Source organism: Seriola lalandi, unplaced genomic scaffold, assembly GCF_002814215.2.
Source record: "Seriola lalandi dorsalis isolate HSWRI2012SDOR001 ecotype SW California unplaced genomic scaffold, Sedor1 jcf7180002054954, whole genome shotgun sequence".
In the NCBI taxonomy this organism is placed as follows: Eukaryota; Metazoa; Chordata; class Actinopteri; order Carangiformes; family Carangidae; genus Seriola; species Seriola lalandi.
In genome coordinates, this window is record NW_019525505.1 from 1,402,501 (window position 1) to 1,419,983 (window position 17,483).

General features: G+C 40.5%; 1 protein-coding gene across 2 annotated transcripts in view; it reads left to right on the forward strand.

The window, feature by feature from the left end:
* The window catches only part of atp1a3a (ATPase Na+/K+ transporting subunit alpha 3a), a 30,017-nt gene extending 12,805 nt beyond the window's left edge, over positions 1 to 17,212 (forward strand). For both annotated transcript variants that reach the window (XM_023394871.2, XM_023394872.2), the window contains 21 exons: positions 722 to 781; positions 1,088 to 1,291; positions 2,459 to 2,572; positions 4,062 to 4,196; positions 4,842 to 4,959; positions 5,571 to 5,659; positions 6,009 to 6,188; positions 7,696 to 7,894; positions 8,359 to 8,603; positions 8,755 to 8,947; positions 9,107 to 9,282; positions 9,515 to 9,651; positions 9,824 to 9,974; positions 10,130 to 10,298; positions 10,796 to 10,950; positions 12,135 to 12,258; positions 12,941 to 13,086; positions 13,959 to 14,089; positions 15,272 to 15,373; positions 15,662 to 15,753; positions 16,237 to 17,212. In XM_023394871.2, coding sequence (XP_023250639.1) covers positions 722 to 781; positions 1,088 to 1,291; positions 2,459 to 2,572; positions 4,062 to 4,196; positions 4,842 to 4,959; positions 5,571 to 5,659; positions 6,009 to 6,188; positions 7,696 to 7,894; positions 8,359 to 8,603; positions 8,755 to 8,947; positions 9,107 to 9,282; positions 9,515 to 9,651; positions 9,824 to 9,974; positions 10,130 to 10,298; positions 10,796 to 10,950; positions 12,135 to 12,258; positions 12,941 to 13,086; positions 13,959 to 14,089; positions 15,272 to 15,373; positions 15,662 to 15,753; positions 16,237 to 16,265 — 2,949 coding nt within the window. In that variant the 3' untranslated portion in view covers positions 16,266 to 17,212. The remainder of the gene's footprint in view (positions 1 to 721; positions 782 to 1,087; positions 1,292 to 2,458; positions 2,573 to 4,061; positions 4,197 to 4,841; positions 4,960 to 5,570; positions 5,660 to 6,008; positions 6,189 to 7,695; positions 7,895 to 8,358; positions 8,604 to 8,754; positions 8,948 to 9,106; positions 9,283 to 9,514; positions 9,652 to 9,823; positions 9,975 to 10,129; positions 10,299 to 10,795; positions 10,951 to 12,134; positions 12,259 to 12,940; positions 13,087 to 13,958; positions 14,090 to 15,271; positions 15,374 to 15,661; positions 15,754 to 16,236) is intronic.
* Positions 17,213 to 17,483: the final 271 nt, after the last annotated feature.

Consider the following 17,483-nt stretch of genomic DNA (forward strand, 5'->3'; position numbering starts at 1 on the left):
ATAGACAGAATCAACAAAAGCCTCGAAGTCCCAGCTGAGTGGTGAGGAGTTCATAGATACTACATACTACAGATAGTACATCCTGGCCTCACTCCAGCTTTCGAAGAGCTAGCATCCAGCTGTAATCTAATCTCCCTGTTTGAAAAGGAGAATACAGAGACGTAGTAGGCCTATTTCATAGCAGCTGGTGCACAGTAGTGGTACAGTGTGGTTTGAGGTAATATGCCAGAGCAATTTAATCCTGTTGTGGAAATCCATTTTCCCCTGCATGGGGCAGGAAGCCAAACCCACAGGATATCCCTTTGATATAAAATCATATGAGCTGGTTCAGATAAACCAGTGATTTCCATTATGTCATAGATCAATCCTGAAAAAATCTACAACTTCTTTTAGGGACATTTGTAAAGTACAGAACATTCATTTTTATAAAACTTATCACCACCAAGGACCCAGAACAGTATGTGGGGTTCTGTAATCAACAGTCATCTGCATTTATTTCTTGGTTTCAATTCATTTTCTGTTGTCAGTTCTGCAAATGATAAATACATAATGTTGGAATTTAAAACATGATACCAGAATGCTTGCAATAAAATTCAAATTATTTTAAATGTTTACATTTTCGGATAGTATATTTAGATAATGTATGATTTAGTTTGAATATAACTTTGATTTGGTTTGATAATTGAGTTTTAAGTTGACTTTCTCTTTTCATTCTTTGTAGACGGAACACAAAATGTCTGTTGAGGAGGTTTGCAGGAAATACAACACTGATATCGTCCAGGTGAGTTTTTGAACTTTTCTTTCATCAGCTCAGATTCATTGGATTGTTTCTGTCCTGATTTAACACATTGCTAATGATTCAATAGTTCACACTGATATATCCCTGTCATTACACCTTTTTTAAAAATCTATTTAGATTTTGTAGTTTTCATTTTATACAATTATGTCCCATTCAGAACACAATTTTACTTTAACTTCTTCTCTATTCCTGCCTCCATTTCTACTGCCCTCATGCCTCTGCTCACTTACTTCTCTTTTAACCCATCTTTTCTCCCTCGTTTCTGTCCATTCCCTCTTTTCCTCTCAGGGTTTGACCAATGCTAAGGCAGCAGAGTTCCTGGCCAGGGATGGCCCCAACGCCCTGACTCCACCCCCCACAACCCCAGAGTGGGTCAAGTTCTGTCGCCAACTGTTCGGTGGCTTCTCCATCCTGCTGTGGATTGGTGCCATCCTCTGTTTTCTGGCCTACGCCATCCAGGCAGCCACAGAGGACGAGCCTGCTGGAGATAACGTAAGTGCAAGTTCGTAGTGGATGGATGGATGATGATAGAATAGAATAAATTCTCAGTCTACCACCACTGCTGCAGACGAGGCTTGATGATTTGAAGTGAACCAGAGCTGCTAAAGTTACTAGATAGAATTTACTTAAAATAAAAAGATCAGTACCTCTGAGAAACTGGGTATCAGAAACCACTGAAGGAGGATAGAGAAGGGTGCATTTCTTATAGTCTGTGTGTTCCCTGTCCACCAGCAAATCACTTTACAAAGCAGTTTTCTGAGTCACTACTCCTGAGGGACGAGGCTGTGTCAGTGATAAAAGATGTGTCAGCTGTTTGTCCAAATCATGCCAGCCGACTCATCTTTAGAGTGACAGACACCATCCTGTTAGCATCATTTTTGGGCCCGCCAAAGGGAGCATATGACTCCCGGCATCGGTAATGGCAGGGTAAGAGAAGGGTGTTCACAGGTCAACACTGTTTCATGTCGGGTCAGAGAGCAAAGTAAAGCTGCGAACTGAGGCTAAACGGCTCAGACACACAGCATGAAAGGACAAAATACTTGGTCTGGACCACAGGGGAGGACTCCAGGTGAAACAACAACAGTGATGAGTCACCATGAGTGACCGAGACTATATCACACACCCAGAGTATAACTTCACACTCTAATAACCTGCCACAGTCATGTCAGATGTTACAGGACATACAGGGAGTGTTGCAGGATTTAGACCCTCTAATGGTGATCCTTTAAAACATGAGACGATAGACACACCAGCACAGTCATAAACCCACTAACAAATGTAGACAGCAAACAGACGGACAGCCTCCAAGTCACTGAGTCCACATTAAACCACTTGCTATTGTGGTTGTCAGCTACAGGATGTGAAACAGGAATGAAGGGCTTGGATGATTTGTTTCTAGAGTTTAAACTTTACAGGAGCATCAGCTTCCTGAAATATCTTCTTCACCTCTCACTGTCTAAAGTTCAGTGTTTCATATCAAAATATCTGACTGATGAATTATTCTCTGTCTCTCTCCTGTGGTCTATTTTTCTCTTTCCCTCCTCTCATGTGATGCATTTTTAGATAAAGGTGAAGTCACTTAATTAATTTCTGCATTAAATATGAAAGTCTCATCTTTTTCTCTTCCTCCTCTCTCTGTCTCTGTCTCTGCCTCTGTAGCTGTATTTGGGTATTGTGCTGTCAGCTGTCGTCATCATCACCGGCTGCTTCTCCTACTTCCAGGAAGCTAAGAGCTCAAAGATCATGGAATCCTTTAAGAACATGGTCCCTCAGGTAACAGACACCTAACAGTCCTACACGAGGATATCATGGGGAATTGTTTCTGACAATTTCTGCAAAAAGTGCCAAATTTTTTTAAGGGTTATTGCAGAGAGGCATTGATTTCAATTTCCCCAAAAAAAGTAAAAAAAAAAAAAAAGAAAGAAAAAAAAAAAAGAAAACTTGTATTTTAAATGTAATGTCATGTAAATGTGTTTTACAAAGGTCTTCTTATGTGATATTTCATTAAATTAAAAAAATAATAATAAAAAATATATAATAAAATGTTTTTGTACGAGATTTTAGCCAAAACACTGGATGAAAATTCCCAGTATTATTGTTCCAGACCCTGAATTATACAAAATATGCGGCACTTATACTAATTAGATTTTTTTTTTTATTAGATAATCCATCTATCCATCCATTTTCTGCGGCCATATTCCCATGCAGGTTGTGTTTAAAGATATTATGAGAAATTATTGTTATATACTGCTGGGAGGTGTCACACAAATGTCAGTAAATTCATGCACTTGGGAAATAATTCTTGGCCAGATCATCACTCCTGGTTTTCACTGATGCTTTGGCTGGTATGACCCAGGTTTTAAATTCCTGTGTGGTACTAAAATTCTCTTTAAAAGTCTTGAATTTGACTTTGTGAACCCTGCAGAAACCCAGTTGTGATAATCTTTAGTGAAAATGCTGATTAAAAAATCTACATGAAAAAATCTAAGTAGAAGAAGAAATTTTTAGGTTATAGAAAAAGAAAACAATGTTTTTAGATTTGTATAGCCTTTAAAATTAAATTTAAATAAATCAGTTAACTGTGACATGGTTCTGAAAGATTTAAAGTCCCATAAAGAAGCATGTAATATTTCCAATTATTGTTAAAAGGCATGTATCACAATAATAGAAGATGGTAATAAAAAAAATCTTATTTTGAATGAAATCTACAATAATGGTGGTTCAACACATAAAACGAACACTTATTCCACTCATACATTGCTATAGGTGTGTAGAAATCTCCTTAGAGGAAACTTATTCTACTTCATATTCTCATTTGAAAATGTCAACGACAGAGTTGTTGGTTTTAGACTAAGGTAAAATAGTAACATTCCTGGTTTGAAAGCAAGCAGGATGTTGTATTACATTGGGCTCCTAAGTCATTCAGGTGTTTTTTAAGTGTAAAGCTCTATTTTTATGACAGTATCATACTGTCACAGCTTTCATGTTATTCCTCTGATTTCCTTATCCACCTTTCAATTACTTTAGTTTTTACTCTTTACCACTTCATCTCTGACCTTTCTGTAAATAGTGTCTTTACAGATATTTTTCTTATTTTTGGAAAAAGGCTTCAACTCTATGATAGCTGGCTGTGCTTTTGTCTATTTTTTATGTTAAACAAAACAAGAATCTAGGTATTAAAATATACAGTAAGTAATTCCCATAAAAAGAATCTCTCTCCCTCTGTTTCTCTTCTTCTCTTTCTCTCTCTCTCTGTTCTAAGCAAGCCCTGGTGATCCGTGAGGGAGAGAAGATGCAGATCAATGCTGAGCAGGTGGTGGCAGGAGATCTGGTGGAGGTGAAAGGAGGAGACAGGATCCCCGCTGACCTCCGCATCATCTCCTCCCACGGCTGCAAGGTGAGATTCAGGCACAGATGCACTCCAGTAATTATACAGACCCAAGGAGACAACCGCAGTAAGGTGTCTCTAGAGAATCAAGTTTCCAGTCTCAACATCAGGTAATCAGAGTGAGAGTGATTCATTTCATCACACATGAGGTTTCAGCTCATTCACTTTCAATGGCCAAGAGTAAAAATGTGATTGCACAGTAGAAGTCAGTGAATGTGTAAGTAATAGTAATATGAGTTTCTGTCCACTCTTTGGAAATCCACCTGATGTGTTGTTTGATAATTTATTAACTAAAACAAGCTTGTCATCTTCACAGTGCTTCACAAGCTATAGATAAACAGATGAGTTGTTTATTTTTAAGCTAAATTCATACAAACCTTCAGTGTTTCTGCAGGTTCTTATATGAATTTTAATTCATACTCTGAATGTTTGCTCCAAAGACATTTTTATGAAATGTAATGTGTGTATAAAAACACAAGAAAGAGCACCACAAACAAGAATTCATTATTCATTAGCACAGGAGGTATGAATGAAGAAGATCAAAACACTGAAAATACAAACAAGCCGTCTCTCTGTCTGGCTTTGTGTGTAGTCTTACCATCTATACACTGAACCAGATACTCACTGCTTTATCTTCTTTGTCACTCTGTCCAGGTGGACAACTCATCCCTGACCGGGGAATCAGAGCCCCAGACCAGGTCACCTGACTGTACCCATGACAACCCCCTGGAAACCCGCAATATTGCTTTCTTCTCAACCAACTGTGTCGAGGGTAAGGTCACCATCTCCATCGTCTCTGCACAACACAAATCATTATTATAACATCACTGTGTGTATCATCCACTGATTGGGTTTCCACTTTTCTTCTCGTAGAAACATTTCGTATGTGTGTGTGTGTGTCTGTGTGTGTGTGTTCACTCATATGGCTACATCTGTGTGTTTGTATTGTTCTGGTTCAGCGCTCAGACAGTTCTGCAAACAAAGACGCTACACATTAGCTTTTATGAAAGTGTTTGGTCTGACTGAGCGTCAGTGACATCACTGGTCATCAGAAGAGCCCTAGGCCTTGAAGTGTGACCTCATGTAAACTTGTACTTATGATAAGACAGGAAGGCCTTATAACTGACACTATGCTGCTCACAGTGGTAGATTGGAAAAGAGTGATATGTGGTGCCCCCTCATGGACTCACTGTTACATTACATTAAGACCCTCAAGTCCTGCACTCTCCTTCTAACCATCATTGCTCCGTCAAACCTGTGCATCCATTCATCTTTACCCTCCATCTTTATATTTTATTCTTGTTATTTCTGCCACTGTTTTCCTCTTATTTTCTCATAAAGATCATTTTTATAAACCCTGCTCTCTCTGCTCTCTTCCTCCAGGAACAGCTCGTGGTATCGTTGTGTGTACCGGCGATCGTACAGTGATGGGCCGTATCGCCACCCTCACCTCAGGCCTGGAGACTGGCAAGGTGACATTCATTATTATTAATTATCTGACAGTGGTCTTTTGTGTCTTATACAGGCCAAATAATGGAGGTTGCTTGCTAGAAACAGGCTTTTTTTGTTTAATTTTTGTTTAATGCTTAATGTAAAGACAACATCTTATCTAAGAAGTTTTCTAACATAAGTGTCCTGGATCAACTGACCTTTAATAGCTGCCAAACCATAAGGAAATATCATGTGCCTGAGCTTCAGTGTCTAGAGTTTTTAGTAAATTCTAGTTTCTTTGTTTCATTCAGTCTAAACTAATTATTTAGACAGAACAGCTACAAAAATTCATCTACTTCAGTCAATCTAAATATGTATTCTGCTCCTCAGACGCCCATTGCCAAGGAGATCGAGCACTTCATCCACATCATCACGGGTGTAGCTGTCTTCCTCGGTGTGACCTTCTTTGTCCTCTCAATCATCCTCGGTTACAGCTGGCTGGAGGCTGTCATCTTCCTCATCGGTATCATTGTGGCTAATGTGCCTGAGGGACTGCTGGCCACAGTCACTGTGAGTTGGCAGAGAAATAGGAAGCTAGTGTAGTAGTTAGTTTAGTTTTTTTAATTGGTGAGAGGAACTGAACTGTTAGTGTTCTAGTGTGTGTCTGTGTTTACAAGGCTGTTGTTCATTTGTATGATTCCCTTAAGCTGTTGTTTTCGTTGTTTTTTTTTGTGTGTGTGTGTTTTTTTGGGGGGGTTTTTTTGTGTTTTTTCTTTGTGTGTTCTTATCTCTCCTCAGTTCCCCATGTTTTGTGTGGACTTGGGTCAAACCCTGTTTTCATTTGCTTATTTTTTACAGAAATCTAAGAAACTGTGTAAAATCAGAAAAAATACATTATTTTTGATACAGTGACATCTTTCCAAAACAGCTTTCATATGTTTTAAATGACATGAAACACTTAACACTACAGGACCCTTTATCTGTTCAAACAGCAACCAACTCAAGTCCACTGACACTAAAACTAGACATTATTTATAGTTAGTTATCCCATAAATAAGCTACACTTTTTGTACATTTTGTGATTGAGAGACTGATCTCGCACTACTAATGTTACATATCACTCATCAGATTCCCTGAAGCTTGATTGTGTGCTCTCTGTATGTGTTGGTGTAAATGTGGATATTTTGTGTTGTGTACAGTGTTGTGGCTGATGTTGTCTCATTGTGTTGCTGTTTGTCTTTGACCCTGCTTCTCTTTTCTTTGTGCTTGTGTGTTTCCTATGGTTTGTGATGTTGCTGTATGTCTGTGTGCATTTGTGTGTGTGTGTGTGTCTGTGTATTTTTGTGCTTTAACATTCTCTATGTGTCAGTATCAGCTTGTGTGGTGAAGGTGGTGTTTTGTCTCTGTTTGTGTGTCTCTTTCCATCTCTCTTTCCCAAGGCAGTCCCATATGCGTTTGTGTATCTGTTTCTCTCTCTCCATCTTCCTCTTTGTGTGTCTCTCTCTCTCTCTCTTTTCCAGGCCAGTCGCGGTGCTGTCTGCAATGACAACGGCTAGCTAATGTAATGACATAAGGCTAATGACTAATGAATTCGGCCTCCTCTGCTTGGCCTTGGCTAGTTCTGTTTGGCCCATGGTTCTTGCCGTATTTGGCATGATGACATAATGCACCGCTGCTCTGCTTCACCGCTTCACTCGTTCATGCCTCATGTTCTTTCTGCATCACTCATTGGGCTGTGTTTTTATTTTTGGAAGGATGTTTTTAGTGCATTTTGCTAGAGATGGACATTGTGAGGAGCAGGATTAACATCTCCAGGAGTGCAGGTGGTTTAGCTCTCAGGTGTGGTTAATGATTTGAAGCACAGTATGGCATTAATGTGTCTGCCTATTGGCAAAAGTTTGTTTTGTGCCTGGAGATGTTCATCTTTGCTGTTAGTTGTCTCACATAGATGCTAATTATTATTTCTCTTTCTCCTTTGGTTTGTTTCCATTCTCTCCTTTTGTCTTATTTTATTGTCGACAACCTCTCTCCTCCTGCCTCTCCTTCCTCTCTCTGCTGTTCATGTTTCCTCTCTCAGGTGTGTCTGACACTTACTGCTAAACGAATGGCGCGTAAGAACTGCCTGGTGAAGAACTTAGAGGCCGTTGAAACTCTCGGCTCCACCTCCACCATCTGCTCTGACAAGACGGGCACCCTGACCCAGAACAGGATGACCGTGGCCCACATGTGGTTCGACAACCAGATCCATGAGGCCGACACCACTGAGGACCAGTCTGGTGAGATTTTACTCTGTCCTGCTAAATTACCGTCTTCCTGAAAAATAGTAAGAATATTATGCCCTTGGTTTCTCCATGGCAGCATAAACTAATGGCCAGCAACCAACATGATTATCTGCCAAGAACCAAATGCTTATAAAATATGTGTTAGGTTGAGACTTCAAATACTGATCAGTGCTGTTTTGTTTTTATCAAATCATTGGTCTTAACCTGTTGTTATGCTTTTCCTTTTCTAAACATTGCACACTGGCTCTGACCACCAATTAAATCAAAGTAAAACGTGTATCAAACAGCCTTCCTGCTTGGTTGATGGATGAAACTGCATTCTGTTGAAATTCATGTTTAGATACATGAAGTGTTGATTTGAAACCACAGACTAGAAAAGAAGAGTTGTTTGTCAGCTGTGATATAAGTGGGAAAAGGAGATGCGGCTGAGATACTTGTGAATAAATTTCATTTTCTAGGCTCCTCCTTCGACAAGAGCTCCACAACATGGGTGTCCTTGGCCCGCATCGCTGCCCTGTGCAACCGCGCTGCGTTCAAGGCCGGCCAGGAATCTTTGCCCATCCTGAAGCGTGATGTTGCCGGAGATGCTTCAGAGTCAGCACTGCTGAAATGTATTGAGCTGTCATGTGGCGGCGTCAAGACCATGAGGGACAAGAACAAGAAGGTGGCCGAGATCCCCTTCAACTCCACCAACAAGTATCAGGTCTGTCCCCCTCTGTTTACTTGTGCAACTGGAGAAAGAATGTATACGATCACAAACAGACCACACCAGCTCAAAATAACATGAACTGAAACCAGAAGATTTATAGTTCTTTAATGGTTATGATACTGACTTTTAAATCTTTTCCCTTCAGCTCTCAATACACGAAACTGAGGATGAAAACAACAATCAGTACCTGCTGGTGATGAAGGGAGCTCCAGAGAGGATCCTTGACCGCTGCTCCACCATCATGATGCAAGGCAAGGAGCAGCCCATGGACGATGAGATGAGGGAGGCTTTCCAGAACGCCTATCTGGAACTGGGAGGACTGGGAGAGAGAGTACTGGGTAAGGATAGAAGATAGAAAACAGTGGTAATTTAACAAAAGGACACAGTTTGGAATTTTGGGGAATTTGGAAGAGTTTAGAAATAAACTTTGATATATCCTGTATCATCCTATATGTACAATTCATTCATACTTCTTACCACTTTCCTAATTCCTCCAGGTTTCTGCCACGTCTTCCTGCCAGAGGACAAGTACCCCAAAGGTTTCGCCTTTGACACGGATGACGTCAACTTCCAGACAGACAACCTTTGCTTCGTGGGCCTGATGTCCATGATCGACCCTCCCCGTGCTGCCGTGCCTGACGCTGTGGGCAAATGCCGGTCCGCTGGCATCAAGGTGGGCACTTTCCAAATCTGACATTTAAAAGACTTTAGATATGAAGACTGTGGATGAATGTCACAGACATTTCTGGAAAAATAGTATTTTCTCTCCTTTACCTATTTATGTTCCTACCATTCTTCTTCTACTGTTGATCTTCCCTCTTCTTTCCTGTTCCTGTTTTTTTGGCTGATTTTCCATCCCTTTCATCTCCTGCCTCTTCATCTTGTTCCTCCTCTTATTGTTTCAGGTCATTATGGTGACTGGTGACCACCCAATCACAGCCAAGGCCATTGCTAAGGGTGTCGGCATCATCTCCGAGGGCAACGAGACAGTCGAAGATATTGCTGCACGCCTTAACATCCCTGTCAGCCAGGTCAACCCCAGGTAAGACAGTAAACATAAACTGCAACAGGTATTCATGTAGCCTCACCAGATATTTTAATTCAGCCATAAGAATTAAGGCTGAACACCAAGCATGTAAAAGGTGTTTATATGACAATAGTTACTTTCATTTGTTACACAGACCTTATTGATCTGCTTTGTCTGTGTTGTGTAGGGATGCCAAGGCCTGTGTGATCCACGGCACAGACCTGAAGGACCTCAGTCAGGACCAGATGGACGATATTTTGAGGAACCACACAGAGATCGTCTTTGCCAGAACTTCCCCACAGCAGAAACTAATCATTGTAGAAGGCTGCCAGAGACAGGTACTATACTTAACACACTGTCATAAACAGGTAGACATAGTTAGATGAATATATGCACATGCAGACTAGTGCTTGTAGCAGAAAAAAAGAAGTCCATTTTAGCAATTTGTGGTCTGAAATGGAATAAAATCTCTAAACCCTCATTTTTCTGTCAGGGTGCCATTGTGGCTGTGACAGGTGATGGTGTGAACGACTCTCCCGCCCTGAAGAAGGCTGACATCGGTGTTGCCATGGGAATCTCTGGCTCAGATGTGTCCAAACAAGCTGCTGACATGATCCTGCTGGATGACAACTTTGCCTCCATTGTCACAGGAGTAGAAGAAGGTGAAGGAAAAACAAAAAAGGAAAAAGGCTGTGAAGAGGGAAAGTTTGAAATAATGGGGTGGAGGGATCATACCTAAACAGAAAATGCCAAAAGGTTTTCAGATGAAAAGCAGCATATTTGACAGCACATATGCATACAATAAACAATTCACTTCATTTTCTTACACTACATATTTAGCAGGTTGTGATTCAGAGGAGGAACATATTTGTCAATATGGTCAGCTAAAGAAATTCTGTATCTTTGGACCCTCATTTTTGGTTTTGGTTTCTTTAAACACTATTTTTAACAAAAATGATAGGTTGTACGGTGAAAAATTAGTATAGATTTAATTTTAGAATTAACCAGTATTGAACACTATTCTGTTTCAAATCACTGTTCTACATGCTCATATATTTAAAAAGCTAGCTGTGTTGACATAGGTGCAGGCTCTCCCTCACACTGAGTATTGGTCTGTTCAAGAGTCCGTATTTATTTACACACAACCTCCGCCCGACAGGCCGTCTCATCTTTGACAACCTGAAGAAGTCCATCGCCTACACTCTGACCAGCAACATCCCAGAGATCACCCCCTTCCTGTTCTTCATCTTGGTCAACATCCCACTGCCTCTGGGCACCATCACCATCCTCTGCATCGACCTGGGAACTGACATGGTGAGGGAAACAAACATACCCGTTAACAAGGCAGCGACACAGTCAGACACCAGACACACTCATGTATGGTAGCATGCAGATCTGATGTGTTTATGTCCAATCACACATTAAGAAGCAGAAGTCAGCATGTCTGAATTCACCACACACAGACACACACACACAGCTTTTTTCGATGCTTGTGTGCACTTGATCTTTGAACACTCATGCAGGCACAGTGAACCAGGAAACATTAGCTGTACACAAACATGTGAAATGTATACATCCATTTCAGACAGGTACCCAGGTGGCAAAACATAAACAGTAATGCTTGATGATTATCATCAGGGCAACGTACATGAATGTTCAGGACACAATGCAGCAATGGTCATCACTGCCATTTGTAAGTAACACAGCTATACAAAATGAATTGGAGGAAAGAAACCAGTGCTGTGGTTAATGAAATAATCAAATAGAACCTCTGATACTAAACACAATGTAAGAATATTAATTTGTTTACTGGGACAGAATCTGGTTACAAACAAGGCAGGAATAACTTCCTCACCATTCATTTTAAAAAACAGTTTTATGATGAGCCATTTGTATATTGCAAAGTGCAAAACAATCCATTAAACACAGCACTGAGGTCAAGTTCAAGGTTCTGTCTAAACAGTAGATACGGTATGCAAAAAGAACACTGGGTGGCAGTGTGGGACCACCACTGAAAAGAAGCTTTCTCAGAGTAAATGGGTTCAACAAATAGACTGAAATGTTCAAAGTTTGGGACAGTTTGAGTTATTTAAATGCAACAAGGGAGCACGGGAAACATTATAGAGAGACAGAGAATACAGGGACTCCATGAAAAAGAAAGGACAAAGAAAAGAAAGTCTTTGTTGTGGAGATGAGATCTGCGAATAAAGAGTTATTTTCCCTTTTAGTTCATTTGTGTTTTTACTTTCTCAGTATCAAAGTTGAATATGAGCTTATGTCTCCTGGTCTGACAGAATTTATATGGAAAGAGAAATTTTAATGTTTCCTAATAATTGAAATCTGTCTGAGAGCTCTTCGACAAGAAGGATTTTTACATCTGATAGCTAAGATAAAATAAACCAAAGCAAAATATTCCCGTTACACACAGTGTGAACATGAAATATATATACTGTATAACAACAACGTACCTGTCTCTTTGTGGCTGTCTCGTCTGTCAGGTACCAGCCATCTCTCTTGCCTATGAAGCAGCAGAGAGTGACATCATGAAGCGCCAGCCCAGGAACCCACTGAGGGACAAACTGGTCAATGAGAGACTCATCAGTATCGCCTATGGACAAATTGGTAGGAGCCATGTTTGTTATTCACCACGCACGCACGACCCCACACACACACACACACACACACACACACACACACACACTACTGACACACATTTAGCCTGTCAGTAGTGCTGTATTGGTATTGTCAACATGTTAAACCATGTCAGAAATCTTTTACTGGCCCCAAATCTGTCCCACACCAGAAAACTCCTAGACACAATGTCAGTATTGTGATGCAGTCTGACAGTGTCTAACTGCTTCATGGTGCTGACATTGTTCAGCAGCAGTCAACAGCACCATCTGGAGTCCGTGTGGTGAATAGCTTAGTTCTTACAGCAAGGTCTCCTACAGCACTGAAGCTTTAGTGATGTCCCTCACTTGTAAGTTGCTTTAGATAAAAGCATCTGCCAAATGAGTAAATGTAAATGTGTGGTGAGATCTTATGGTCTGTTCTTCTGATCAGCACATTTTAATCCAATAAATATAATAATTTACAGTAAATGTTGGCCAGTGCCCATTGGTCGAGTCGGTGAGAAGATCCCTTCTCCCTTCCTCTCTCTCTTCCCACAAAGTCACATCACATTATTCTGTGTTTCTTTAGGGGGTATAGGATTATTCCTTATCAGATTAACCTAATCAATTACTGATCAATGTGTGTGTGTGTGTGTGTGTGTGTGTGTGTGTGTGTTTCTTCGTTTCTGCAGGTATGATCCAAGCTCTTGGTGGTTTTTTTGCCTATTTTGTCATCATGGCTGAAAATGGTTTCCTGCCATCTGTGCTCGTCGGCATCCGGCTCAACTGGGACGATCGCTCCACCAATGACCTAGAGGACAGCTACGGACAGCAATGGGTATGAGTGACCTGAGACAACACTAGTCTTTTCTGCTTCCGTTATATTCACTTGCTTTGAGGAGCCGTGTTGCCTGTGGAGGAATAGGTGGACGTCACTTTCTCTGTTGTTACAGTCTCCTATTTGATTTAGATTTTTGATTGTATTTATTTGCACACATAGAATATTACAAATACATTGTAAATGTTTTTTTATGGAGGGAATGTGTAGGTTAGGTAAGAAACCCATCAAGAACTGTTAAACTTCACCTTAACGTAAATTAAAGATTACAGCATACTAAGTGAGAAAGAAAGAAAGAAAGAATATATACAGTAGAAGGGATCGAGATATTTAAATGGTTCTATCAACCTGAATTTTCTTTTAAAATCAGGTAGTGAGGGCGAGGTGTCTACCAGGTGCAAGTTGGTGTTCCGCAGTTTTACACCTCTATATTTAATTGAATACTGCCCTCTATTGGTGTGATGGAAAAGGGAGATGCAGATCATTTGATTGTCTCTTTGTGTAAGAATGGATGTAGGAAGTATTGATTTGTAAGTAGTAGTAGTAGTAGTTGTAAGAATTATTACAGAAATATTGTTGAAAATGTTTATGTGGCTCGTCTATTGTGTGTAGGGATACTGTCCCAGGTCAGTCATACACACACGTACCTCCCAAAACATTTCCAGCATAAAAAAAGAGTTTAATAGCAGTAATCTCTGAATAATGAGAAACATTAATGCAGATTAATACAACTGTAAATCAAAGGGCAACAGCTTCTTCCTGGACTCAACATTTTGTTTCAGTGTTCATCAAACATACAAGGTTCATCACAGACAGTCTGAAAGTCATATATATTCTTTATCTTTCTCCTCTCTCTCTCTCTCTCCATGAAGACCTATGAGCAGCGTAAGATTGTGGAGTTCACCTGCCACACAGCCTTCTTCGTCAGTATTGTGGTGGTGCAGTGGGCAGATGTCATTATCTGCAAGACCAGACGTAACTCTGTGTTCCAGCAGGGCATGAAGTAAGTACAGAAGGATGTAAACATGAAATCTAGATGATGCTGAACCAAATTAATAAAAGATTGCTCTTGATTCCTGAAGCTAATGTCTGCTTTTGATCTAATATACTAAACATCAGCAAACACATTGTCTTATTCTATAAGATTTGAACTTCTTTGTCTTTAAACATAAAAGAGGCATGTTAACTTTACCTTTTGCTGAAAGTGATAGTTCAGGTTATTTGACGTGGGGCTGTGTGAGATACTCATGCACGGTCAGTGTGTTACCTGCAGTACATTCAGATCGGCACCTCACACAACCCCACGTCAAATAACCCGAACCATCACTTTAAAGAGCAAGTAGTCTGGTACCACAAAGAGTCAGGATCAGTTTGAAATATAATAACAATAATAATAATAATAATAATAATAATCATAATAAACTTTATTTGTACAGCACCTTTCATACAAGAAATGTAGCACAAAGTACTTTACAACAAAGAAATAGACAAAGAAATAGACAGAAACCCTCTGATAAGGTGAACTAGAATCAGCCGTAGACGAGGACTCATGTAGCACACTGAGATTCTGAGAGTTTCACTCAATGCAAGTTTATTTACAACAAGCGTGTATACAAACAAACTGATTCTGATCTTCCCAGTAACAGTTCCGTCTTGTACAGTATAGAAACCCCCACGGGCGCTTCAGATTACACAAGTCAAGCAGACGTTCAATCTCCCGCAGACAAATAAAAAACTATCCTTAGATATTCAGTCTCCTGCACTCCCTTCCTGAGCCTTACCACGTCAAAATGACCCGAAGACGTGTTGTTTTTTCTAAACTGAACAGTTTGGTGTCATAGTATTATATCTCAGGAGAGCCTGTTACTGTTGGTGGCTTCATTGTTTAGACATCACCAGAAGACCTGAGCATCCTCTGGTGTCTGAGGTGTTAGACCTCAGCTGACTCCAACACAGATCAGCATATGTCACACGTGCTTTGTCATCAACTGTCATCAAGAGCACTTCAGAACCTGAAATCTTAGATAACCCTTTTCTGTCACAGGGCACATTGATCCCTTTGCTGTGGATTCCTCACATCACTATCTTTTTTTAGCATTTCCTCAATATCTGCACATCTGTTACTTTGCTGACTTTGTCTTATTTCTTTCTTTCTTTCTTTCTCTCTTTCTTTCTTCTCTTGCAGGAATAAGATTTTGATCTTTGGCCTGTTTGAGGAAACAGCTCTGGCTGCTTTCCTGTCCTACTGCCCTGGCATGGACTTGGCACTACGGATGTACCCACTCAAGTAAGTCACACACTGTTGAGTCATATTCATACTTCATATTTATTTTCGGGGGCGAAGAACATGTCAGTTATAGTGGATTACATTATCCTTTCCTGCTATGAAGTCATGTAAAGTTTTTAGCCTATGCACAATAACAAAGATCACAATCTTTAATAGTCAGTAATAAACATAATACAGATTTTTTTCTCTTTAATCAGCACTGTAAGAGCTGCATTGTGTTTCAATACCTTGTTGAGTTTTTCTTCCAGCACTCTCACTCTGTCCATCACCCCTCCCATTCTCCCTCAGGCCCAGCTGGTGGTTCTGTGCATTCCCATACAGTTTCCTCATCTTTGTTTACGATGAGATCCGAAAACTCATCCTTCGCCGAAACCCTGGAGGTATGCCAACACACGAACACATACGTGCACGTTCTGTTTCACTGTCACAGGAGCTGCTTTCCTTGGTGTATGAAGCATTTTTGTCTGCACCTGTTCTGGTACTGGTGTGGAAAAAAACAGCAGGTTGCTCATGTTTAAGTACAAAACAGAGTTTTAATCTACTCATTCTGTTGACATAAAACTTCTATACATATATATACATATATATATACACATTTGTAGTCATATCATTAAAAGTAATATTACACTAATTTTCATGAGATGACAGTATCATTTTTCAAAGGGCGAACAGAAGAAGAAATGAATAAAAAGTGTAGGACGATCACTAGTTTGTGCAGAATAATTTCACATTGGAATTGAATATAGTATAAATAATTTTTTTGCACCAATGTTTATGAGTAAATGAAATCCTTTGATAGGTAACTATTTTCTCTTTCTCTTTTTTCTTGTTTCCCTCTTTCCCTCTCCTCTTCACCTCTGCAGGCTGGGTGGAAAAAGAGACCTACTATTAAATTATCAAAGCATCATTTACTTCTCACCCTGTCCTCCCCTTAACTCACCCCCCCTTCTCTTTCTCTTCCATCCTTCCCTCCATCCGTCCCTCCTCTCCTCTCAACATACGCAAACTGTACAAGAAAACTATGTTTACTCCTCCTCTCCTTCCTCTCCTTCCTCTCCATCCTCATCTCCTAAAGAAAGAAAAACAAAAACAAACGCCAAGACAACAAGAGGACCAATGACAGAGGAGGAGAGGATGGGGGAGAGGGTGGGTTTAAAACCTTCCCTGTCCTCTCTCTCTCCCTCTGTCCTCTTTTTTCTATCCAAAGTCTAAACAGCATTAGTCTGCCAGTAACACTGTTTGTGCCGATGCTTATTATTACTACACTGTTAGCTGCAGCCTCTCTTCATATGTACTTAAACTACAGCAAGACATGGAACTGAATAAAGGTTAGAACGAGAGGAATAAAGGCAAAAACTTGACTGTTCCACTTGCGATCCTGCCAAGCAGGACAACAACACGGCAGCTCCCGTCTAGACTCCCAACAGGCGATTTGAGCGGGTGGGTGGCATTACTTTTTTTTTGTTAGGTTTTTGTTTCCTGCCAGAGAAAAGCCCCCCGGATCCAGCTCTCTAATCACTGCCATTTCCTGCCATTCGCCTATTTTACTTCTCTCTATTTCTATTTTCTCACTGCCAATCTTCTACTGCCGTTCTCCTCCTCTTCCTCCTCCTCTTCCTCCTCCCCTATTAATAAAGAATCAATCTCACTATAAAACCGAAGCACTCAAAAAAAAAAAGGTCACTTCCTCTCCCTGCCTCCCTCCCTTCCTCCCTCTCTCCATCCTCCTCTTCCCCCTGTGTTTTTCTCTGCTTGTGTTGTTGTTTTCTAAAAGACGACTGGGTGTTTTTTAAAAACAAATTGTTCATTAAAGTTTTATGTTTTTTTTTTTTAAGTTTGGAGTGGGTCTGAGAGCTGCTTGTTTTCATTTGGACATGACAAAGCCCACTGTCTCTCCCTCTTCTTCCTCTCTTCTTTCTCTTCTCACAATCCTCCTTTAACTGGCTCCACCTACCCCCCCGACCCCCCACCTATCTGTCCCTGTTTGTCTGTCTGTTTGTGAACACCGTGCAAACCCTCCGTCCTTGTAAACCTCCACCTATTCTCACTGCCTGCCTCCTCTTATTCTCCCATCCTTTGCCCTGCCCGCAACCTTCCCCACCCCACCCCC